Here is a 26,175-nt window from a genome sequence, read left to right on the forward strand (position 1 = left end):
GGGAGGGGATTGAAAAAAGAGGGCGGGCTAAGAAATCACCCTTCCCAAAGCCTGGGGAAAACACCGCGGGAAGCAACTCCGCACAGACCTCAGCAGCAGCTCACTCGGGCCCTAGTCCCTGGAAGCCCCAGCCGAACTAGGAGGCCACTGGACGGCTAGGATAGCCCCGCAGGACCGGCCCGCCGCAGCCTGCAGCCGGTTCTGCAGGCTGGCGGAGCCTCGGCCACCGGGCGCGTGGGGCGGGGTCGGAGGCGGGGCCGGGGCCGGGGCGTGGCCGCGCCGGGAGGGCGCGCGGGAGGCGCGGAGGGAGGGTGTCGTGCCGAGGGAAGCGGCCCGCGGCGGAGGGAGGGGAGGCCGAGTCCTGGAAGCGGAGCTCCGCGCTGGGACTGGTTCCTTCGCAGCCATTTTCTGTCCAACCAAACAGCCGATTGGAGACGGGAGCCAACCAGGGCTGCATTGGAGGTTTGTGTCTCGCTTCGGCCAATGATCGCTCCTAAACCGACTCCACTTTAGCTCGAATGAAATGTCCGTCTCCTCCCGGCGCCGTCCCCGCCGCCAACGCCGCCGCGGCCGGGGGCACTCGCCTCCCTCCTGCCCACCCGCCCTCCCGCCTGGGCCGGGGCCGGGGCCGGGCGGGCGCCTGCGAGGCCTGTCCCGCTGCGGGCCCGGCCGGGGAGCGGGCGCGGGGCCGCTCCTCGGCTCTTTGTGCGCCGGGCCGAGGAGCGGCGGGACGCGGGCCAGGCCGCCTCTTGCTCGCCGCTGCCGAGCTCAGGGCCCGAAGCCGAGGAGGGAGCACCGGGGCACCGTCGGGCCCGCTCTCGGCTGCGTCCCGACCGGCTCCATTTTGTGCGGAGTGCCGGCCGTGGGGGCGGGGGACGCGGCCGGGACCCCCGGCCCGGATCCTGCCCCCACCCCCGGGCCTGGCCCCCTCGCGGGGGTTCCCGGGGACGCCCCCATTTCCGCCTGTCCGCCCGCCCGCGGGGGCACGGCGGGGCCGGGCCGCTTTGTCTGCTGCCCCGGCACCCCGGGCGCCGCGCGGCGGGCAGGCGGCGGGCGTTGGGCGCGGGCCCGGGCCCGGGCCTGGGCCGGGCGAGTCGGGGGGATGCGCGCCAGGGAAGCCCGCGCGGCGCGGGCGGGACTGACAGGTCGGCCGAGCGGGCCGGGGGGCCGGGGCCAGCCCGCTTACCTTCGTAGGGGAGGAAGCCAGGTCCCCGGGAGGAAGGAGTGGATTTCGTTTCCCCGCAGTCTGGTTTACGCGTAAAGAATGCAGCCATCTGGCGGCTTGCGGTCCCTGGACTTGCCCCGAAGGTGGGAAGGAAGCTTTCCGGATTGGGCTAAGGTTTTAATCTTTGGTGGGAGGCGGGGAGGATGTGCCGGGCCTTAGGAGTAGTAGTCTCCGAGAACAAAGAATTACGGGGCACCCACAAGTCGTAATCTTGCCTAGAGTACTTTAATGAGATGATTTAAGCAAGGTTAGGTAATGTAAGACTTGAAAAAAAAAAAAAAAAGAATAGCATCCCTCTTAACCTGCGTGGACTCAACGGTTCGTGCCACGAATTGCCGGGATGGTTTCCGCTCTCTGATATGGAAACTAATCAACAATGTGAAGTGATGAGGTAACCTGATCAATGTAAGTGGCATTAACAAATAGGAATTTTACTTGTAAAATAAAAAGTTTAATCCCAATACCTCAAAAGGCAATTATTCCTTCCTCACACTGCTCCTGTAGTTTAATTTAGGGATTGCATTGATGCAAAACTCGGGTCTTGATGCCAGAGACTGGAGGGTGGAGGAAGAGTCTGCTGCTTTTCTTGGATACAAATTTGCATTTCTTTAAACATTAAACAGATGTATGCATTCCCTTGAGCTTTCACATATATCATAACCTGCCTTTAAGAAAATATATACCATATGCGGTGATAGTGTTTTTAATGTACCAAGTCTAAATATATACTGACTCAACTATTTGGGTGAGCGATTGTAGTGAGGTGTGCACCCCCTCCCCGAGCAAAATACATAAATATATACAGCTCCTACATTTTAAGTGTTCTGAAGATTCTCCCCCTACCCTCCTCCAGACTCCCTTTGAAAAATAACACTTAAAGCTACAAGGAAGGAATTTTCCGGGCAACTATAGGTTAGAAAGAGGACGTTATCTGAAAAGAAATTAGAAATTGCTCTTAAGATTATAGCAGAGTAGACAGTGCCAGCCAATCTTGCTGCCTAGACCCTTGTAATGGCATTTTAAAATTCAATTCAGTGGTTACGATTTTTTCTGCTATTTACTAGATTTCATGCTTGAATGCATATCCATATTTTTTATTCCTTTAAAAATTAACACTGAAAGGGTGTGTTTTTGTCCCCCTCATTCTCCATTTACTTGTTTTACTTGAGAAAAGGAAAAGCAAATGAGAAAGATTGTAACGTTGTAGTTGATGCCAGTTAATTCAGCTATTTATGCCTTACAGTGAGAATGAAGTGCTTTCCAAATGCAATTTTAGTCCAAAATGGTGGTGCCTTAAAATGATAAATAAAGGTTTTAATTGATTTTGTTGTTCTCTGGGCAACATTCGTCTTCTCACTATAATATGGGATGTTTAAAAGCATATATTCTGAGATAAATTTGTCTCCCCCTTTGAGCTTTTGGACCCTAACAAAGAAAACCCTCAGCAAAAAATTAAGTTGATAAGTCTGGGTGTTGGTGTTTTAAATAGTTTAGATACGTGATGTGATTTTTTTTTTTTTTTTTTTGGTCTCTTGCATATTATATAATTTGGTGTGTTGTGATGAATATTTATGATGAACATGACTAAATATATGTTGGAAAAGCAATATCTCTCCCCAATGGCATTAACTTTTTTGTAAGTTTTCCAAAATATATCTTCCAATTTAACAAACATTTATTGGGTGCTTGCATTTTGCATCATTTTATTGCCATATATTACATTAAATAATAGTAGGTAAAATTATACATGCCTTTAAAACTTTTACTAGGAAGAAAGCCTATGGGCTATACCTTTTTTTTTTTAAACTACTAATAGATGTTTATCTTCTAGGGTGAAATTGGGCAGAGATTAGACACCTTTTTTAGGCAGGTGTTCTTGAGTACCACTGACAACACGGTTCTCGCGTATTTCATGACAGTAAGTATGTTTTATCATTCTGGTTGTTAATTAGATTTGAACTGTAATTAACTGAAAACAAAATTATAACTGGTTTATACTGGAGATTCCTGCTAGAATGAGTGCCTTTCCCCAGATAGTACCTCTCCCCATTCCTGTTGCTTCCTTCTTCTCAGTGACCTGCATGTATTAAGTATTTCCTCTGGGCCGCAGGGTTAAAAGTTGTCCCATCTCAGGTGGCTGGCTGTTTAGCTGGCAGGGCTTTAGTCAAATTGAATATTTAGAGGCAAGTTATGTGTGGAACAGAAAATGCTGGTTCTAAGGGTAGCACAAGTGAAAAGAGAGGTGTGGTGGGCTGGGTAGCTGGGAATGTCACAGAAGGAACTAGTAGGGCTGGAACTGAGCCTTGAAGGATGAGTAGGGCTGGATAGGTAGACATTGTCGCCAGAAGTTGAACCCTGAAGGCAGGGCTGAGTGACTTTTGTTGGTGGCAGGGAAGTGGATCTGCATGGTGCAGGTGGGGATCTCACAGGGTAATCTAGTGAAGAGATACCACTTGGCCTGTCTGAATACTTACTTTTGAATGGGATACTATGTCTGTGACATGAGGCATGTCACAACTTCCTTGAGACAGGATTACCTCACTCATTAAACAAAAGAACTGTACCTGGTGATCCATAAATAAGGTTTTTTAGCCCTGAAGAGAGTTGAAAATCAGTTTTCAACTGGTTTAGTTTAGTTAGGTTTAAGAAGGGAATCACTCATGTAAAGCCATGAAAACTAGGTTTGGATTTGACATGGAAGACTTTTAGAACCATCATAGGTTCAAGAGCTATAAAAGCAATGTTTCAGTGACATTAGTCTTAAAACATTATGTACCCAAGTAGGTTGGATTGTAGTCCAGTGGAAAGAGAAAAGGAAGGGCATATCCAGAAAACATTTAAAAAGAGGTCACAGATTAGGTAGAGCTTGGAGGAGATGGAAGAGCCTACGATGACACTGTATAATTAGCCTGGAGGAATAGAGAGATGGCATTGTTCTTAATGGAACAGTTCAAAAGGAGCTCCCCTCCACTGCCTCCCTGCAAGGGATGGGGAAGTTGAATTTCATTTTCCAGTATCTTAAGTTTCCAGTGGCAGGATAATCAAACATATCTTACAGGCCTGGCTTGCGTGAGTGGCAGTCACGATATGGTTGTAGATGCAGGATTTATGAGCATAGAAGTGATATGTAATGAGTTTATTAAGAAAGTAAGGGAAGAAAGAAAAAATGATTGTTGGTTAAAATTAACAGTTAAGTGGGATGGGAGGGCGCGGGGAAGAATACTGCTTTGGAAATGAAGGAGAATTCCAAGCATAAATGTGGGATTAGCAGAAGCCAGCACTACAAAGAATAGTAGAATGGTCAAGTAGGTTGAAGGCAAAATCTCTGGCAACTTTTGTGAGCAGTTTCACTATCTTGTTGGGATGGAAACGCACATGTTACGGAGTTTCAGTTGGAATGAAGAGGGTGTGTAAGGACTGTCAGGGTGAGAATGAACCAGAATGTGTAACAGAATTAAGGTTGTAGGTGTCTGTGTCCTTCAATGTGTTTAATGAGGGAGATTAAGAATGTTTAAGGAAGAATGAAGAAGCTGGTATCAGAGATGAGGAATCATTGTGTTACTCCTTATCTACAGAGATAAGGAACTGATCCAGAGATCAAGTGAAAGGGGTTGTGTGAAAGAGAAAACACTTATGCCTGGGAAGAAGATGAGAACTGTATTTGAAGAGCCAGTAATGATACTAGGTTACATTTGTTGAGTTCTTACTTTGTATCATGCATTTTGCTAAGTGCTTTTTATACAGTACTTCGCTTCATAGTAACTTCATTTTGAAAATGGGAAAGTTAATATTGTCCTTGCTTGAGGAACATCTTTGAATGTTTTCAGTATACAGTCAGTAGACTCAGAATTTAGAGGGGGCAAATTAAAGATATAGGCTTAAGGACTATTTGAAAACCCATCAAGAACAAATACTGTACAGTACTTGGCATATGAGACTCCAGACTTACTCCCATTTAGGGTGCCACCTTTGGCAAGTCATTAGCCTCATATAACTTCTGTTTTCTCACGTGTTTCATTGGGTCATGAACATTGCATAAGATATTTAGAAAGTGTTCAGTAAGTGTTAAACATTAAAAAGAGCACTATTTACACTTTTGTGCAACAAATTATTCAGTTCAGTCGCTCAGTCATGTCTGACTCTTTGCGACCCCATGAATTGCAGCACGCCAGGCCTCCTTGTCCATCACCAACTCCTCGAGTTCACCCAAACTCATGTCCATTGAGTCAGTGATGCCATCCAGCCATCTCATCCTCTGTCGTCCCCTTCTCCTCCTGCCCCCAATCTCTCCCAGCATCAGTCTTTTCCAATGAGTCAACTCTTCACATGAGGTGGCCAAAGTACTGGAGTTTCAGCTTTAGCATCAGTCCTTCCAAAGAACACCCAGGACCGATCTTTAGAATGGACTGGTTGGATCTCCTTGCAGTCCAAGGGACTCTCAGGAGTCTTCTCCAACACCACAATTCAAAAGTATCAATTCTTCTGCACTCAGCTTTCTTCACAGTCCAACTCTCACATCCATACCTGACCACAGGAAAAACCATAGCCTTGACTAGATGAACCTTTGTTGGCAAAGTAATGTCTCTGCTTTTCAATATGCTGTCTAGGTTGGTCATAACTTTCCTTCCAAGGAGTAAGCGTCTTTTAATTTCATAGCTGCAATCACCATCTGCAGTGATTTTGGAGCCCAAAATAATACAGTCTGACACTGTTTCCACCGTTTCCCCATCTATTTCCCATGAAGTGATGGGACCAGATGCCATGATCTTCGTTTTCTGAATGTTGAGCTTTAAGCCAACTTTTTCACTCTCCTCTTTCACTTTCATCAAGAGGCTTTTGAGTTCCTCTTCACTTTCTGCCATAAGGGTGGTGTCATCTGCGTATCTGAGGTTATTGATATTTCTCCTGGCAATCTTGATTCCAGCTTGTGCTTCTTCCAGCCCAGCGTTTCTCATAATGCAGTGTTTCTCTGCATAGAAGTTAAATAAGCAGGGTGACAATATACAGCCTTGATGTACTCCTTTTCCTTTTTGGAACCAGTCTGCTGTTCCATGTCCAGTGCTAACTGTTGCTTCCTGAGCTGCATATAGGTTTCAGGTCAGGTGGTCTGGTATTCCCATCTCTTTCAGAATTTTCCACAGTTTATTGTGATCCACACAGTCAAAGGCTTTGGCATAGTCATTAAAGCAGAAATAGATGTTTTTTCTGGAACTCTTTTCCTTTTTCCATGATCCAGCGGATGTTGGCAATTTGATCAACAGATTATTAGTGTAGTTAAAATACTGCCCCATCAAAAAATTACAGAATAAAATTTACTACTTAATCAGCTGACCATTTATTGCACTTAATATTTTAGAGAACAATATTATCAGTTCAACTAAATACTTAGGATAGTTAATTTAATGGGATTTAACTCCTTGTTGGGATTTCTTATTTCCCTTGGATCTAATGATTTTAGGATAGTTAATTTAATGGGATTTAACTCCTTGTTGGGATTTCTCATTTCCCTTGGATCTAGTGATTTTAGGATAGTTAATTTAATGGGATTTAACTCCTTGTTGGGATTTCTCATTTCCCTTGGATCTAATGATTGATCATTCTTATCAGTATCCCTTGTGTTCTTTCCTGTTTGCTGTCTGGATGGAATCCACCACTTTAGCTTCTCTGTTCTTATCAAGCTTGTAAGTATCACAGCTGGACCTATTGGTTCCACTAGACATGCCTGGTCACCAGCTTCAGCTGGGCTCCCTTCATCACCCAGCACTCCACTCCCCTTGCTTTTGCATTCTCCAGGGAAAGCCATCTGTCTCCCCAGCTGTAAGAATCCCAGCGTTATCCTTGGTTTTTGCTCTAGCTCTTAGTCAGCCACCAAGTCTGCTGAGTTTACCAACGAAAAAGCTTTGTAGTCTCTGCTTCTGCTCTCCAGTGCTGTTTCCTGTCAATACTGGGAAAGTTCGTCATCTGGCCTGAACTCTTGCCCTAAACACAGCATATGGTTCTTACTGGTCTTCTGACCCCATTCTTGCTTTCCTTCCAGTTCATTGTCTACACGGGACTGTAACCAGAGTGATCTTTTTAAAAAGAAATCGGGCTGGCATTCTTCTGTTAAAACTCTAATTTGATTTACTCTTGTCCACAAGGCACTGCTTGACCTAGCCTCTACTTAGCTCATTCCAGGCCACCAGTACTGTGTCTCAGTTTCCTTTGCCTGGAACATTCTTGTCCTATCTTTGTTTGCCTGATTGCTGTTCACCTTTCAGTCTCAGTGTAAATGTCATCTTCTTAAGATGCCCTTCCTTGATTGAGGTCCCTTATGGAGTCAGCTCCAAAAGTGTATCATAAAACATCTTTGTTTTCCTCAGCATTGGGCACTAGCAATTAGTTAATGATTTATAATTATTTAATAGCTATATATAACATTTACTGAGTACTCTTATTGTACTATGCTCATCCCACTTGCCAGTTATTAGCAGGGAATTCAAATCAGATGATCTGATTCCAAAGCCTGTGCCTTGGAAATGTTAATGGGCTGCACTCCCCACCCCTTCTCCTTGCCCCCAGTTTACGTAATATTTGTCTTCTCTACAAGACAGGACAGAGACCTTGTCTTTGTTGTTGACCTGTTAGGTCATCAGCACATGGTACAGACCTGATAAATACTAGGTGCTTACTTGGTAAATATTTGTTCACTGGCTTACTTATGCTCTACAAACTATTTTGAAATTTTAGTAGGAAGTTTTAGAACTAGAAAAAACCTTTGGGATGTATCTAGCAAGTTACCCCCCTCATTTTTTATACATATAAATAAGAGAATAGCTAGCATATTATAGGCATCAAAGATGAGGCTAATATGTGGAATGGTAAGAGCCTTGGGGATTCAAAGATGCGAACACTAATTTCTGGCTTACAGAATAGGGTAAATCAGATTCAGGAAGATGGATGAACACTGGGATTAAAGTATCAGGCAGGATTTTAATGGTAGAAAAATAGAGGAGAGGAAGACAGGAGTGGTGAAATGACAGAAAAGCTAAGGCTTGCAGAACCAAAGACACACACAACTAAGCGGATGATGTGTGGCTCATCTTCAAAGGAGGGATGGCGAGACGTGATGTCTCCTAAGTACACTGTGTGCCAAAGTCCATCCTTAGTAGGTTTCTGTTCTTTTTTTAATTCCGACAACTCTATGAAATACTTGTAGAAATATTTTTTGGAAGACTGAGGTTTAGAAGCTAATGCTATTAATTCTGGTGATGATCTTGCTGCTAATTCCAGTTCAGGACAAGATAATGTGACTTAAACTTTTTGCCTTTAATACTTTTTTACATTGTATTTATAAATTAATTAATCTCTTGCTAAGTTGCTTCAGTCGTGTCCGGCTCTGTGCGACCCCATAGACAGCAGCCTACCAGGCTCCCCCGTCCCTGGGATTCTCCGGGCAAGAACACTGGAGTGGGTTGCCATTTCCTTCTCCAATGCATGCAAGTGAAAAGTGAAAGTGAAGTCGCTCAGTTGTGTCCGACTCTTCGAGACCCCATGGACTGCAGACCACCAGGCTCCTCCGTCCATGGGATTTTCCAGGCAAGAGTACTGGAGTGGGGTGCCATTGCCTTAGACCATGGTTATTTCAACAGTCTTGCTCAAAAGCTAATTAAAAACCCAGGCTATCTTGTAGACATTGATTTAGCAAAAGATTTGTTACTGCTTCATCCCCCCCCACCTTCCTAAAAAAACAAACTGGATTTGTTTCCAGTTGTACACACTTAAACAACCACTTTGATCCTGTCTCTGGTACCTTAATCTTCCCTAGGGCATTGTAAAAACCAGTCAATTCACAGCTATCCTAATTGAACTTTTTCATGGGTAGTAAATCCATCATCATATCTATTAAAGGCTATTCTCCTAGTATCTTTTTAGCATTTTAGGATCAAAATAGTGTTTTATAATTGGGTAATATTTCATGCATATATTAGCTGTTTAAGGTGGGGAAGGTGAAATTATTATTTCCATTTTGTATAGAAATACATTTAACTGGTAAGGATGCTTGTTTTTAGGGATCAGTGAGAGTCTAAATCCAAGCTCACTGACTATCGTTTACCTCCTCTTAGAGGGCACTAAGAAGCATCATAAATAGGTACCCTGTACTTCTACAAATTATTAAAAGTAGGTGAATTCTTTGCTCTGCCCCTCAACAGATGCATCAAATGCCATGTTGTTGAATACTTGGAAACTAGCTTGGTATTTTAGTATTATTTAATAGATAAAAATCCAACAGAGATGGAAAAGAGGTATTGCATAAGGACTCAAATATTGCAGTTAATAACCTCAAGTTTGTGCTAGGTCATGAACCTTGATAAACATTTTGGATTAGGTGTCTCCTTGAAAAACATATATAAATTAGATTTAATTTTGCTATATTTTTTATTCAGATAACACATTCAAAAAATTTCTACCCACAAATAGCCAATCCCTTATTGTTTTCAATAGTATTTGCAAAGCAGAAAGACTTCCAGGATTTGCCATGTTGGAATGGAGACAGTTCAGGACTTATGGTTTTAGTTTTTCTTCCTTCCAGATTCTCCTTCTTTTACTTCTGAGCAAAATTAAGCAGGGTTCTTATTTTGTTTTGTTTGAACTTTTTATTTTGTACTGGGATGTGGCCAGTCAACAATGTTGTGATAGTTTCAGGTGAACAGCAAAGGGACTAAGCCATACATATAAATAAGCAGGGTTCTTTTATTTTTATTTTGCCACACTGCGTGGCTTGAGGAATCTCAGTTCCCTGACCAGGGATTGAACCAGGGCCATAGCAGTGAAAGTGCCAAATCCTAACCACTAGACCACCAAGGGACTCCCAGGGTTCTTTTAAAATACTCATTTTAACACTCATTTTTGTCTGTGGTTATACAGGCACCCCACTCCAGTACTCTTGCCTGGAAAATCCCATGGACGGAGGAGCCTGGTAGGCTGCAGTCCATGGGGTCACTAAGAGTCGGACACGACTGAGCGACTTCACTTTCACTTTTCACTTTCATGCACTGGAGAAGGAAATGGCAACCCACTCCAGTATTCTTGCCTGGAGAATCCCAGGGACGGTGGGGCCTGGTGGGCTGCCGTCTATGGGGTCGCACAGAGTCGGACACGACTGAAACGACTTGGCAGCAGCAGTAGCAGCATAACACTTTCATATTTTAATATGCAGATCTCCAATCTCCCTGACCCCTCCTTTTCTTTTTTTCTGTATAAGTCAAAAGTCTGGGAGTAGGGGGTAGGGAGGAGTGAAAATGAACCTTTCAGTTCCAGGGGATGAGCTTGTTCAAAATGTGGGTATACTTTTGGGCTGCTTGGGTACAGAACTGTGCAAGAAATCCATGTTTCTTATACCAAACAATAGTTTGAACCAGGACATTGTCTCTGTAGAACTTCTGAGATAGCAAAGAAAGTCTGCAGCAAGAGCAAAAAAAATGCTCGTGTAGGAATACACCTGGCTTTAGCAGGAGATCTGCACATGCTGGATATAGGTGACTTCCAGGTGACTCACTGACAAGCTGATTTTGGCTCTTCTTGTTATTCCAGGGATAAATTAGGTTGTAAGTCACGCTTGCCTATACGGTATTTGAGGATTATGCAATTGAAAAGAAAGACGTGTGTTTTAGATTTATTTCCCTGTAGGCTTATCACTTAATGGAGTGTAGGTAGGAGAATCGTTGGCATATGATTAAAAGGTTTCCAAAACAAGAAGTGGAAATGTTTTCTTTAGTAAACACTTTAGTAAATGTTTCTTTTAGTAAACATTCCATAGCTTAAAGCTATGTAAAATTGACTCATCCTATAACAGTTTATGAGCACTGAATCTATTATGTAGTTTTTTAGATAAATTTTATTGAAGATTATTGAAAAGCTTTTTTTTCTTGTAGATGGATGGTGACAGTTCTACCACAGATGCTTCTCAACTAGGGATTTCTGCAGACTATATTGGAGGGAGTCATTATGTTATACAGCCTCATGATGGTAAGAAAGCCACAATTAGAAACACATTCACAAGTAGGAAAAATGAGAAAGTGGAAATTTTATTGATGTGATGTTCTAGGTTACTTTTGTCTTTACAGGAAAATTTGAAATCTTTTGTCACAGTTCAGTGTTCGTCTAAAAGGTGTACTTGCTTATTTTTATTAGAAATAGTTTTCAAAAGAATGATGGGTTTTAGAAAAGAATTCTGTAATAGTATGCTTTTTTAAAGCTAGTACAGTTTCTTTAATTTGTTACTGATTCCCTACTTCAGTTCAGTCGCTCAGTGGTGTCCAACTCTTTGCGACCCCATGAACTGCAGCACGCCAGGCCTCCCTGTCCATCACCAACTCCTGGAGTTCACCCAGACTCATGTCCATCGAGTCAGCAATGCCATCCAGCCATCTCATCCTCTGTCATCCCCTTCTCCTCCTGTCCCTAATCCCTCCCAGCATCAGAGTCTTTTCCAATGAGTCAACTCTTCGCATGAGGTGGCCAAAGTACTGGAGTTTGAGCTTTAGCATCAGTCCTTCCAAAGAATACCCAGGACCGATCTCCTTTAGAATGGACTGGTTGGATCTGCTTGCAGTCCAAGGGACTCTCAAAGAGTCTTCTCCAACACCACAGTTCAAAAGCATCAATTCTGCGCTCAGCTTTCTTCACAGTCCAACTCTCACATCCATACATGACCACTGGAAAAACCATAGCCTTGACTAGACGAACCTTTGTTGGCAAAGTAATGTCTCTGCTTTTGAATATGCTATCTAGGTTGGTCATAACTTTCCTTCCAAGGAGGAAGCGTCTTTTAATTTCATGGCTGCAATCACCATCTGCGGGGATTTTGGAGCCCAAAATAATACAGTCTGACACTGTTTCCACTGTTTCCCCATCTATTTCCCATGAAGTGATGGGACCAGATGCCATGATCTTCGTTTTCTGAATGATTGTATATGAAAAATTCTTATTCAATTGATAGAGTAAACTAGTTCTTTAGTGGGTGGGTGCTAGCTATTATATTTCCAGTACTTATGAGCATATGTAGTTTTATTTTTTATTCAATATTAAGTATTAACTGTGTATTAGAATGGCAGCATTATGTTGGCCTGTTAGAAATAATTTGCTTTTGTGGCATTCTGATGAGTAGAATTAAAAAATACTAAGATGAAGGTAGTTGACGGTGGGTGATTGATTATTTACTTCATTTTTAAACAATTCAAACAAGTTAATTTTGATAACATCATTTTAAAATTGAATCAAGTACCTTTCTTATGTAACATATATAAAAGAATGGGAAGTTTACTTTCAGGATACTGCATTTAATCATAAAAGGATACTTGTACTGTGAACACTTCAGTTATATCTACATCTGTATAATTTGAAAATTTACTTTTTGTAAGAAGATTATATTACCGCTATAGCTTTGTTCAGAAACTATTACTACCTTAGTAATAATCCAATTGGGTCAGTAATATTCACGTCCAGTTTTTCTGTCCTATATAAACTTGGCTTTGGATAAACATACATCCTCTTAATACATCCTCTTAGCTATATGCATGGAGCCATAGATCAGTCTCTTATGTTTTATAGCTAAGTTATGTAACAAATATTTATTTGTTCAACAACCTCCTCTGTTGAAGCTGCTTTACCAAATGGAAGAACATAAAGCTGATACTGGGCCTCAGCCAAAAGCTAAGAGGAGAATGAGAAATAAGAATTACAGAATGTGTTAGAGAAGAGACAAAGAAGCACATGTGATATTTTGTGAGAGAGATCGCTTCTGAAGGTGCAGTAGAGACGTATTTGAGCTTTTTGGAGGGTTAATAGGCAGAGTTGAGGATAAAAGTATTCTAGGCAGTGGGTTTGAAATTAATGAGGATATTTATTCAGTATGGCTGTGGGAAACTTGTGTAAAGACCTGCCATTTTAATCCTGAAAAATAATTAGGAGATGAATCAGAATGTATCCTAGGTTGTTTCAGGGTAGTCTTCTCTGTCTTGAAGTAAAAATTATGAGAACCTATAAACCTGTTATTTTCCTTTAGATACTGAGGACAGCATGAATGATCATGAAGACACAAACGGTTCAAAAGAAAGTTTTAGAGAACAAGATATATACCTTCCAATTGCAAATGTTGCAAGGATAATGAAAAACGCCATACCTCAAACGGGAAAGGTAATGCAGAGGAGAAATTTAACTAGGTTTTATTTTTCAGGGGTGAAGAGGGGGAAGGTCAAACTACATGAACACAGTTCATGAATGTAGTTAGCTATTGATTTCAGTCATTCAGCCTTTCAGCAGAATACTTAGTTCAGTGGTACACACTTGGTTACTGAGCAGTGTTCCAATTTCAGTTTTCTTATATCCCCCAAGCTCCCCCTCCCCCACTTGCTGGAAGCAGATAAAACAGAATTAAGAATCATTTTAAAAATAGGTACATTGTTAGAACTATCAGGTTTGGGGTCTGTGAAGTTGTAACTTCTAAAATGTTGCATCAAAATTGGATCATGTTGGACTAATGGATATTCCCCCCAAGTCTATATATCTGGAAACTCTGTCTATAATTGTAAATGTTAATATACATTTAAATTTCAGCTGGCATGATTTTTAAAAATTTTTATTTATTTTTGGCCATGCCCCATGCATGGCATGTGAGATCTTAGTTCCCCACCAGGGTTTGAACCTGTATCCCCTATGATAGAAGCCTAGAGTCTGAACCACTGGACCACCAGGGAAGTCCTTGGCACGATATTTCTAAGTTGTTTTGTCTCATAGAGAAACACCCATATAAATAGTTAACCTATAACAGCTTTAAAAACTTATTGTCATTCTGCTTATCACTTGGTCTGAACTGAAGTCCACACTTTTTATATTGTTTTACATTGCATAATAAGCTTTCTCTCATTTTATTGTAGCTTAGAAAATACTTAGGAAAGTAATAAGGCTTACAAGGAAGTATATTATTAAATTATATTGTTAGATGTTGCAATTTGAGTGGTCCTCCTGTGTTAAGGGGAAAGAAGCACAGCTGCTACTGACTGCTACCTAAGCAGGCCCGCGCCACAGGTACTGTGGCCACAGCCACCTGTGGTTACTGAGCACTTGAAATGTTGGCTGGTCTGACTTGAGATGTGATGTAAATATAAAACATACCCCAGATTTTGAAGGCATAGTATGAAAAAAAGAATAAAGATACCTCAATTTTTAAAATGTTTTTTATTGACGTATACTTCAACTTTTAAAAGGATTCTATGTTTAAATGGTAATATTTTGGGTTTATTTGGTTAAACAAAATATATTAAAATTAATTTCATCTTTTCTTTTTTTTTTTTTTTTTAGCGTAGCTGCTAGAAAATCTAAAGTCCTGTATACAGCTCACATTATATTATCTTGCTTGACTGCATTTATGCAGTAACTCTTTGTTATTTTTCTCCAGGATGTAAAATAGGCATGGAGGTGAAAGTGTGTTTCAGGAAGGATTTGGTTATTGCTGTTAGATGTGACTTTGGAATTGCATGGTTTACTCTATTACAGTTTCACTTTGAAACCCTAGATCGCTTAGTGAAGAATTGTTTTTATAATGAGATGACAGGTGTGTGCTTCTTTTGGTAGGCTTTTTCATAAACTCAAAACCTATTCCTGACACTTCGTGTCTTTATTAATAAAAATGTCACTAGATGTCATTATTTCACTCCCTTGTAAGCCTTACACAAACTTATTTTGTTTTTAAAAACTTTCTGGTGTCCTCACTGGTGGAAATGCCACGGCAGAGAAGCAGGACTTGAGTCTAGCCCACAGTACACTCCAGACATAACAGGATTGATTTTCTTGAGCATTTGGTTAGTAAGAATTTTCATCTTTATTGGGTAATAGAGTCATCTAGTGGTTGCTTTTGTACCTAAATTCTGTTTTCTGTGAATAGCTGTCAAAGCCTCTCTCCTTGTATTTGAGTTTTCAGTCTCACTCTGGGGGTTCGAATTTTGATAGCATGCATTATTCAGTGTTACTAGCAGATATTTTTAAAGATTAAAGGTTAACAGTCATTAACTGAAATTTATATTCTTCTGAATAGCCTTTTATTTTTGCAGGTTGTTAGGAAAGTGGTGATTATATGCCCTGCAGATTTACCTTTGATTTTTCTCCTCAGATTGCAAAAGATGCCAAAGAATGTGTTCAAGAATGTGTAAGCGAGTTCATCAGCTTTATAACATCTGAAGCAAGTGAAAGATGCCATCAAGAGAAACGGAAGACAATCAATGGAGAAGATATTCTTTTTGCCATGTCCACCTTAGGCTTCGACAGTTATGTAGAACCTCTGAAATTATACCTTCAAAAGTTCAGAGAGGTAAGTAAAGTGTCTCCCATTATGCTTTTAAGAAAATTAAGGTACACTATTCCCTTTAACTTTTTAAACATGTGAATCATTTCTCAGAAGTATGTAATCACTTATATTATTGAACTTACATAGTAAGTCCTTTCTTTTTCCCTTTGTTTATTATTAATGGCAGCATAGTTATGTAATGACTAAAAGAGCATGGACTCTGGATTTACACCACCTGGATGCTGAACTCCATGACCCTGGGCAGACTATTTAAGTACTTTAGGCCTTGGTTTCCTGGTCTGTAAAGTGAGGCTAATAATAGGACTTAAGACAAAGTAAAACAATCCATGTACAACCCTTGGCCTGGCACATACTGAATGGTCAATAATGTCATTAATACCACATGCTGTTATTGTTACTAATTTTAAAGAGGTAGTATCTCAGAGCTTGGGGCCGTTTAGATAAAAAGATAGGGAACTACAACTATATCATTTTCTTATATTAATTAAATTTTTCTATATCTCATGTTTGGTTTTACTTTGCCTATGGTATGAATTTGTGCAAATGAATTGAGATCAGCATATTTTTAAATTCTACACTCCAACTTGGGTGTCAGATTCATACTACTCTCAAAATATTTTCTTAATGTCTTTAGTGTTAGAATCCCATTAACTTTGTGATATCTGTACAAAATGACTGGAGTAGGAAGAGAATATGTTAATTCTTTACAGAACTTTTCCAGATCTTCAGCATCATTAGATCATTAGAACCTGAGAGTGGACAGACACTTAAGTGGTCTTTGATCCAAACTGTAATTCTGATTTAGGAATTTTAAACTCCCAGCTGTCTGCCTCAGTGCTGCCCAGTTGGCCAAGAGATGTGTATATAGTTAAATGATATTGGGATCACTTGTAGTAGATTTGCAAGCTGAGTATATTTTGCAGACTACTTCATCTGTAATTGGACTTTTCCTTTTGACGTAGTGTCGAATTAGAATAACTTTTTACTCATAAATATTTTAGATTTTCTAGGTCATTACTAACACTGTCTTGTGATGACTACTGCATATATAGCAGTTAGCATTTTGAAGGACCTCTCCATATGTTATTAACCAGAAGTGTTAATAGTTTTATAATAATAGAAGCTTCTAATTCTGTGAACTAAGTAAGCATTCTTATTTAGGAAGTAGGTTTTTGTTGCTGCTGTTGTTTTGAGTACAAGTGATTACTGTTTCATTTTCTTCCCCAGGCTATGAAAGGAGAGAAAGGAATTGGTGGAGCAGTCACAGCTACAGACGGACTAAGCGAAGAGCTTACAGATGAGGCATTTAGTAAGCAGTGTTATGATACATTTATGCAACTAAATTGTTGGCAGTGATTAACAGGATATGTCTTTAGTGGAACTTTTGGAATATTAGCACTGTGTGTTTTGACATAGCACTATTTTGAATAGTTCTTACTAGTTCATGCCCTTATATTTGAAGTCTGTGAGAGATAAGTGTGTACATTTTAATTATGCAGAGATTATAATCTTTTACCAATAGTTCTGATTTCCATAGTCCCTAATTTTTTATTTAAGATTCATGAGATAGGAATATTGAGAATTGTTTACAATATTAAATCTTGCGATTTAAATAAATTTGAACTGAAGGTTTCTTAAAAATTGAGACGTTAGGCATTGGTGAAATAAAAGGTCTATGGTGACTATATTTCTCATGTAAAATTTATATGTATATATTATATATTTCTCATATTTAAAATACATACTGCTTAGTTATATAAGTGTTGTTCTCAGCCAAGCCTAAGCCTAGAGTTTAGGTGTATTTATGAATCAGAAACTTAATCCATCTTTTATGCACATGAGCAGTTAGTACACTTCAGAAAACTGAAAAAATGCTATAGGAAAAAATGTGCTTTTGGGGAAACTTTTTTTAAATGGAAAATCACCCAGCCTTAAGATTCAGGTCAAGAAAGCAGATGCACTTCTTTGCCTACTTTAGCATTTGTTTGTTTGTCTTTTAGCTAACCAGTTACCAGCTGGCTTAATAACTGCAGATGGTCAGCAACAAAATGTTATGGTTTACACAACATCATATCAACAGGTACTATACTTTTTTTGTATTTTAAATTACTTAAATTATATTCATTTTTTTTTTAAATCACAGTTAACATCAACATAATTATTAAGAACTGGATAAAGAGGGTTGTTAAAAACCATTTTCTCAAAATATATAACTGTGTATAGTATTCTTTTACAGTTACAGATATGTACACAGATGTTCATTTAGTCTGTCCTTCATATCCACGGGTTCCACACCATGGATTCAACCAGCTGTGGATCATATGCCGTCTCCAATCTGTCGTTGGTTGAATCCGCAGATGGAATTTGCAGGTGCGGAACCCATGGATACTGAAAGCTGACTAAAGGACTTGAGCATCTGTGCATTTTGACATCCACAGGACATTCTGGAACCAGTCTGCCGTGGATATTGAGGGAATGAGTGTATTCACACAGATTTCTATAAAGATATACAAGAGATTATTGAAGTAGCTCCCTTAGGTAGAAAGAATGGAGATTTGGGATGGGAACTAGTCTTATGTTTCATTGCCTTCTGTTTTTATTCTTTGAATGTTATAGTATACATGCTACTTTTAAACTATTTTCTTTAATTATGCTCAATTTAAATTTTCAAATCTTAGATTTCTGGTGTTCAGCAAATTCAGTTTTCATGATCTGAAGAAATGATGGAACGGAGAGTATGGAAAAACAAGTCTGTATACAGATTCTGGAACAGAGACATTAGAAGGAACTGACTGGTGAAAAGATGTCTCTTTGTATATTAAATAGCTGTAATGTAGCTTCCCAATGCTTGACTAATTGAGGTGTTAATTCTGACTTGAGAATCTTTTTCATGAATGATTTTAAAGAAAAATTTGGATTTTAAAGGTATTAAAATATTTTTGTTTTGTACGAGAGTTTGTTGCTCTGTATGACTCCTGTATGCATTGTATATTGCAATTTATTACTGTCAGAGATTTGTAGACAGTTTCTTATTTTCATATTGAATCATGTTACTTTTGTAATTCAAGTAAGCAGCTGGGTTAATTCATGATGTTTGCCCTTTTAATAAAATATAAGGGTAGAGTTCATTTTGAATGCAAGTTGCCTTTATTATAAATTTGAGTTTGTCTTGGTTATATAATATCTTGCATGATAACCTAGCTAGCTTTTTAGCATTTGCCATATTTATTAAAAATTAACTTTTTTTGTAAAACATTCATAGCTTAAACAGTACCATTTTTTTTTAATGTAAGTGAGAGATTAAGTGTGAATGCAGAAGCAACTATTGTCTGCCCTATTCAACTTGGTGCCCGTTAACAGTGTTTACACTGTTCCTTGTGCCTGTTAAGATAGTTTTAGTTTATTGGAGCTTTTGTTAAGACAAGATTTGTTTTCGAGTTATATTATTATGAGTGTTGGAATTCATAAGTTTATTGTAGTCCTAGTGCTCTAGAAATGGTGCCCCTTTCATTTTGTGTATGATTTTTCCAAAGCATATCTTCAAATACTACATAATACCCTCTTCCAGAAGAGGAATTTTAGTCTGATGGTAAATGTCCTCATTTTACCTTTTTAATTGAAATGTCAAGTTTCCTAATATACTATGGGAACCAGGAAATGTCAGACATCATTGTGTGTGTACAGACCTTTTTTGCATGGGTGAGTGAATGAAATGAAGAGCAGAGTGAGTGCTGTGAATGGTATGAAAGAGAAGCTGCCAACTTCTAGTGTGCTGTCTTGATCTTTGCAATAAACTAAATTTAGATAATGTAACTTTGTATAATTTAATAGCACTGCACTTGGGTTGTTGCTTTTTTAAAGTGAGGAGATTTGTATTTTCTCACCTGTTCTTTTTGGTGATAATTTTTTAATCAACAATTGCTCTTGTATAGTTTGCCTAAAAGACACTTTGAGTGACTGTCATCTTGAAAGAACACTCAAATTTACAATGGAGAAGCAATTTCCCAGATATGGGCTGGACAGAAACATTTTCTTTGCCAGAAGGAGGTTTTGAGGGCACAACTGGGATAATCTGAAGTTAATAACTCCCGCTTTACCTTCCCATTTAAAGAATAATCTTATTACAGAAAATTCAAATAGGCAAAAAAGGGTGGTTAAGCAAAATCAGCCACCATCCTACAATGTTAAAGGTAACCAGTGTTAATATTTTGGTAAATATTTGTCCTTTTACTTTGCTAAATATGTATATTTTTTATAAAATGGGCTCATACTTGCATACTGTTTTGTAACATGCTTTTTTCACTTAACAATATATTGTGAACATCTTTCCCAGGTCATTACGTAAGTTCTACTTTAATTTCTTTATTATTTTGTTGTATAGCTGAAACATAATTTATTTAATCCTCTGTTGGACATTTTGACTATATACATCTTTTCAGTTATAAACAACACTTCACTGAATCTTGTGTACATACATGACTGTTTTCTTCAAGTTAATTCTATTAGCAGAATTGTTGGTTTAATAGATATGCAAAATTAAGGCTTTTGATGCATATATAATTGTATTTTTGAAATATCTTCTATTTGATCCAGGCAGTATATCATTATATAACTGATAAAAGCACTTGATCTTTGGTTATCAGCTTCTTTCTCTAAAGTTTAAAGATTGGGCTGTTTAAGAATCAAGATAAAAAAGGAATTGAACAACTTTAAAATTTACATCAATATATACCAGAACGAAATTCTAAATTTAATAATTTGCTATTAGTACCGAAACTTGAAAAGGTAAAATTGGTCAACTTTGGGTTATATGGGCTTCAGACTCTGAAAGAACATTGGCCACCTACAGGTGTCAGGTCCATAGTCCCCTCTGATGCATGTGAGAGACAGTGCTGCCTTCTCACCTGGCTATGTCACATGTAATTGAATGTCGTGTTTTCTCCCTCCCTGGAACTTCTTACGTTAATAAGCTCCTTCTCCAGGGGATTTTCCCAACCCAGTGATTGAACCTGGGCCTCCTGCACTGCAGGCAGATTCTTTACCGCCTGAGCCACCAGGAAGCCCACATAAGCTCTTACATTAACCTGCAAGTTAATGAGTTTTTAAAATAATTGTGTACATACTGCTTTATGAGAATCTAAGAGAGACATGGGTATCAGTGACTAAGTCATAGAAGAAAGGACTTAAGTAGCTTCTATATACCCTCACTACCTCATTGTAATGGAGATGCTCTAGAGTTTTTTTTTAATGCTACCTTCCTAGCGTCATATGCTTGGTTATAATGATGTTTTAAGCTATTTGTATTTCTTTTCCTCTTAGTGTATATTACCTATGCAGTATTTTCCTTTCTTCAAGTTTTCTGGATTGCCTTACTGGGTCACAGGTATACCACTTAACCTTTAATAATGCTAACTGAACACAGATATTATGAAGGCCCAACTAAAAGGATTTCACAGCAGTATCGATTAGGCATGAAAAATTTAAAGAAAGTGTTTTTAAATAGTTTCTACCATTCACCAAGAATGAAATCTTGCAGTGTAAAATTTTCTTGGAAAATATATTTTCTTTTAGGGAAACTTGTTATCAGCAGTCTAAAACAAGACAATTATTTGTTGATTTATGTAGTAAATTATGCTTCTGAGTCACTTAAATGTTACTGGATGAGATTTCTACCAAAAGCCTAGTCTATTTTACTGAAAAAAAATTTTTTTTTAATTTATTATATTTTTGGCCACATACACGACTTGCAGGATCTTAGTTTCCCAACCAGAGATAAGGCCCAGGCCCCTGGCAGTGAAAGCACCAAGTCCTAAACACTGCCAAGGAATTCCCAAAGCCAGTCAATTTTAAATGTATATTTTTGGTCTCCCTGAATTTGACTATTTATAGATTAGTTTATGTAATAATTTACATATACATATATAGCATTAAACTTATAAAGCATACAATGTGCTCTTGAGTGAAAAACAGAACTCTACTAACTTTGTCTTTCAAAGAGCTATACTACACTGTCTAAAAAATACTCAGTTTTAATTTATGCTTTCTTTTAGAGCTGGAAATGTTACTTTGCTTAATTTCACCAAGCTGAGCTTCCTCTTGCTTCATTCTGTGCTGCCATCCTGGCCCACTGACTCCTTGTGCCCTGTTCCTTGATTCTTCCCACCACCCTGCCATGGCTTTAAACACATAAACTTCCCTCTGTCTAGAACATTCTTTCTCTTCCTCTGCCTGGCTAAGGCCTACTCATCCTTCAGATCTTAGTTTAAACTTCATTAGGAAAGCCTTTAAAACTTGTGTAAAAACTGTACTAATCATCACAGAAAATAGCGCCACCCAAGACTGTATTGTAATAGCGGATATGCTGGCTGCTATAGACTCCTGGATGTTTCTTTCAAGACTGTGCTGCTTTATATACCTGATTTTAAGAATTTTAAAACCAGAAGGCAGAATCCTTTCAAATCATGGACCATAGACGGCAATGGGATAGATTCATATCACTGGCTTCTGGGCGTCACATTTTGAGATATAAGCTTGCCTATTAATACAGTTACAGCTTTCCCTGACCTTACTCCAAAGACAATTTCCTTTGGCACTGCATATCAAATAGACACCTGTGCAAGGTGATGTACTAGAAGAACTCCTTTGCCAAGTTTAATGCCACCAAGCATGCCACATAAAGTCAGTAAAGTAAGTGCTGGCTGTGTCTGTAGAGACCTAATGGCTATGTATTGGTTTTAGGGGCAGAAATTACAAGTTGATAGGTAATGCTCCATCTTCCAAAAAAATAAAAGATTAAAAAACTCTCACACTACAGCATAAGTTTTTGCCTCTTTTAAAAAGGCATAATTTAGGTCTTCCTTGAGTGTACTCTTAAGTGCAAACGGTAACAGTTTTGTGTCTTACTTTTACACCTCTTTTCCAGGGCTTAATTTCAAAGCACATCTGAAAAGACAGTCCTGAACCTTTAAGCATTGGGTAATCAGTGGCTCAGTGGTAAAGAATCTGCATGCCAAGCAGGAAGTGCGGATTTGATCCCTGGGTCAGGAAGATCCCCTGGAGAAGGAAATGGAAATCCATTCCAGAATTCTTGCCTAGGAAATCCCATGTACAGAGAAGCCTCGGGCTATAGTCCAGAGGGTCGCAAAAAGAATTGGATACAACTTAGTACTAAACAATAAATTGGTTGAAAACAAGTTGCTAGGAACAGACAAGTCATAACAGATAGTGCCTTTCAGCCAGGACAGGTATGTCAAAGGGCCCATTCATGCATATATAATGCCCAATATTAGGTTTATAGGAAACCAAATCCTTTTTTCCAGACCAAAGCAGTCACTAATCAACACAAGTAATATTGGGGCTAATAGCCATTTAAGGAAATAGCAGAGCCATTCTTTACTGTGGAGGAAGAGTGTGACTAAAAAAGTAGTTTTCTATACAATTCCATACTATAAAAGTGCTGTCTTGCAGGACAGTACAATGGAGAGAACAAGGCATCCTGTAATTCTGAATAGACTACAACCTATTATATTTCCTACTTATATTAGGGCAAAGTAAAGCAAATTTTAATTTCTACTTCCTTTCCGAGAGTAAGGCAGTCTAGATACCTTCAGTAACTCCTGCTTTAAAAAAACAAATGCTGAAAAAATGTAAGAAACAATCTAAAGTAGTATTAAATAATATATATTTTTAAAATGTTTATCACTGATTTGACATGAAAGTAGAAGGCATCTACAAAATGCCAAAACTGAAGTGCAAACAGGAAACCTGTAAGGGAAGCTAGCACAAAAGCCCGCCTTTGCCACGAGAGTTCTGTCAAACTTGGAAGCTGCCAGTAGCTAGGGGATGAGACGGAAAGCCTGAGGCTCACTCAGGCCAGAATCTAGCTGAGCTACCACTTGAGAAGTGGGCACGAGGAACCTGGCTGTTTGGTGCTGGGTGGCAGGGGGCTAAATCACTACCACCCTCCAATTCATCGTCACTGGTGAGCCCTCAAGGTTCATGATCTGAAATCAGAGAACCTTCAAGATCATAATTAAAATTGGTCTCACTGGCTCCTAGGTGTTTGGCAGAACAGACAAATTCTCCTGGAGATCTCAATTTCAGTCCTTATTTCATGTAATTTGCATTTTTCCCAAGGAAAACAAGTTTCGGATATCACAAAACAAGGGGAAATGGCACCATAAATGAAAAACCAACAAATTTATACAACAGACAGTACACTCACCCACAATGAATACTGGTATCAACACAAGAAAAATTAATGATGTATTGATATAAAGTAATAGAAGCATGGAAAATATGAATAAGGAGCAAAAGATTATACAGAAAAAGAACAAGTACATTTGTAAAACAAATAGAACTCATAAAAAATTAAAAAAACGAGGGAAAAAATGAAAGATAAGAAATAGACAAAAATTTTAAAAAGATGATATGAGAGCATAAAAATAGAAATCGTAGGAATAAGTCCAAATTATATTTGTAATCACAGTAGATGTAAATGTTATCAAACTATTCAAAGTTTTCTGTGGTCTTGTGTATCAAAATGTGAGGCTAAAGAAATATCTAAGATACTCAGATAAACACTAACCAAAATATAGCTATAGTAAATAAAGGTAACAACAAAAAGATAAAAGCAAACAGCATTCACAGAGTCACTACATAATTATAAAAAATTCAATTCACCAGGGAGATGGAAAAGTTCTAAGTTGGGCTTCCCAGGTGGCGCTAGTGGTAAAGAAACTGCTTGCCAATGAAGGAGACGAGACGTGGGTTCAATCCCTGGGTTAGGAAGATCCCCTGGATAAGGGAATGGCAACCCACTCCAGTATTCTTGCCTGGGGAACCCCATGGACAGAGGAGCCTGGTGAGGTATAGTCCATGGGGTTGCAAAGAGTCAGATACGACTGAGTGACTAAGCACTCATGCATTCATCTAAAAGCCCAAAGAGAAAGCAAAAACAGCTTCAAGAGAAACTGAGGAATCTGCTAATAATGAAATCTCGAGGCTCTTCAGTAAATAAGAACCAAGTATAAGATAAATCAAGTAAAGAAGATCTGCACAGCACAACTAACAAATTTGATCTAATGGACACTATTCAACTGAGGAATATACACTCACCAATGTACACATGGGACATGTATAAAAATTGGTCACAAGATAAATCATAAAGCTAGTCTCAAATTTCAGATCTTATAGCTCATATTCTCTGGCAAAATGACATTAGATAGAAAAATTAAGACAACTATAACCCTCCCAAGCATTTGGAAACACATTTTTTAAATGACTAGTGGGTTAACCAGTCAAACCTCTGGAAGGATTAATGATGAAAAAATGAGAAGGCATAAGTAAACAGGAATGAGAAACAGTCATAACTACATATGCTGTGGAAACTAAAATGATATAAAGATAATATGGATAACAATATCAAGAAGTTTTAAACTAAGATGAAATGGAGAAATCACTAGAAGAATTTATTAAATTTAATAAAACTGACTCAAAAATAATATAGCTTAATGATGCTATAATCCTCAAAGAAATGGATCAACAGTTTACATGCTCTTAGTGACCACTGGCTTTAAGACTAGTTCCAATCTTAAACACTCTTGAAAAACTCATCTAGTAAGATTAGTATAACCTTGACACCAAAACAGACAATGCAGGACATAAAAGAATTATAAGCTGATTTCACTCATGAATGTAGAGGCAAATATCCTAAAGAAAATATTTGCAAGTTGAGTCCAACAATGTATTAACACACATACACACCAGGACCAAATTGGGTTTATCCTAGGAACTAAAGATGGGTTCAATGTTAAAAAGTCAACTATCAATTCAATGCGGTAACATTAAAACAACTCATCCCTTTAAATAAATGAGAAAAAAGCATTCAATAAGATTCAACATTCATTCATATTAAACTATTAGCAGGGACCTCCCTGGTTTAAGAATCCACATTGCAATGCAGGGGATGCAAATTTGATCCCTGGTTGGGGAACTAAGACCCCACATGCCACAGGGCAATTAAGCCCACACACCACAAATACAGTCTGTGCTGCAAAAGATCTTGCATGAGGCAAGAAAGATCCTGCAAGCTGCAACAAAGACTCGATGAAGGTAAATAAATAAATATTAAAAAAAAATAAAACAATTAGCAAACCAAAAATAGAATCTCCTTAATCTGAGGACAGGCCATTTGTGGAAAAAAAAATAAAACATAGTCAACTGAAATGTTAAAAGCATTCCCTTTAAACTGGGACTGAGACAAGGATGTTCATCATCAGTTTTCAACATTGTACTACAAGTCCTAGCAAGTACAGAATGTAATAAATTTTTTTAAAGGGAGAAAGTTCAAGAAAAGGAAGAAAACTGCCACCATTTCACATGATGCGATTATATAAAAAACTCAAAAGACATCTAAATATATTATAAGAACTAATAAAAATTTAGCATGGTTGCTAGATGCAAAATCAACACATAGCTACAATATATCTATAATCAGTAAGAACCACTTAGATTAGAAAGTGTAATTTTAAGAAATTTACCACAGCATTAAAAAATATATATAAAAAAAGAAAACTAATATAAGACATGAAGGCCTTTATGGAGA

At 38.7% G+C, this 26,175-nt stretch overlaps 1 protein-coding gene and 1 non-coding gene across 7 annotated transcripts; one reads left to right on the forward strand and one right to left on the reverse strand.

Annotated features, from left to right (window-relative positions):
- Positions 1-310: 310 nt before the first annotated feature.
- NFYB (nuclear transcription factor Y subunit beta) lies at positions 311-18,697 on the forward strand. 6 transcript variants are annotated; one of them, XM_070370240.1, is made up of 9 exons: positions 311-462; positions 3,057-3,143; positions 8,583-8,803; positions 11,140-11,233; positions 13,272-13,402; positions 15,375-15,572; positions 16,797-16,878; positions 17,570-17,649; positions 18,248-18,697. In XM_070370240.1, exons 3-9 carry the CDS (start codon positions 8,702-8,704, stop codon positions 18,278-18,280), a joined length of 720 nt encoding a protein of 239 aa, XP_070226341.1. In that variant the 5' UTR covers positions 311-462; positions 3,057-3,143; positions 8,583-8,701; the 3' UTR covers positions 18,281-18,697. The 6 variants fall into 6 exon arrangements, with proteins under 6 accessions (XP_070226341.1, XP_070226342.1, XP_070226344.1 ...); XM_070370239.1 differs by lacking the exon at positions 311-462 and adding an exon at positions 1,320-1,630; XM_070370241.1 differs by lacking the exon at positions 8,583-8,803 and having other exon boundaries at positions 312-462.
- On the reverse strand, positions 10,001-10,073 carry TRNAE-UUC (transfer RNA glutamic acid (anticodon UUC)). The gene has a single exon. It is a non-coding gene; the product is annotated as a tRNA-Glu (tRNA).
- Positions 18,698-26,175: the final 7,478 nt, after the last annotated feature.

The sequence above is a fragment of the Bos mutus genome, chromosome 5 (genome assembly GCF_027580195.1).
Source record: "Bos mutus isolate GX-2022 chromosome 5, NWIPB_WYAK_1.1, whole genome shotgun sequence".
Lineage (NCBI taxonomy): Eukaryota > Metazoa > Chordata > Mammalia > Artiodactyla > Bovidae > Bos > Bos mutus.

Coding starts and splice junctions, on each gene's coding strand:
- NFYB (XM_070370240.1), top strand. CDS start 8,702: ATGCAAGTGAAAAGTGAAAGTGAAGTCGCTCAGTTGTGTCCGACTCTT. Junction 11,234..13,271: donor TGTTATACAGCCTCATGATG/GTAAGAAAGCCA, acceptor ATTTTCCTTTAG/ATACTGAGGACAGCATGAAT. Junction 13,403..15,374: donor CCATACCTCAAACGGGAAAG/GTAATGCAGAGG, acceptor TTTTCTCCTCAG/ATTGCAAAAGATGCCAAAGA.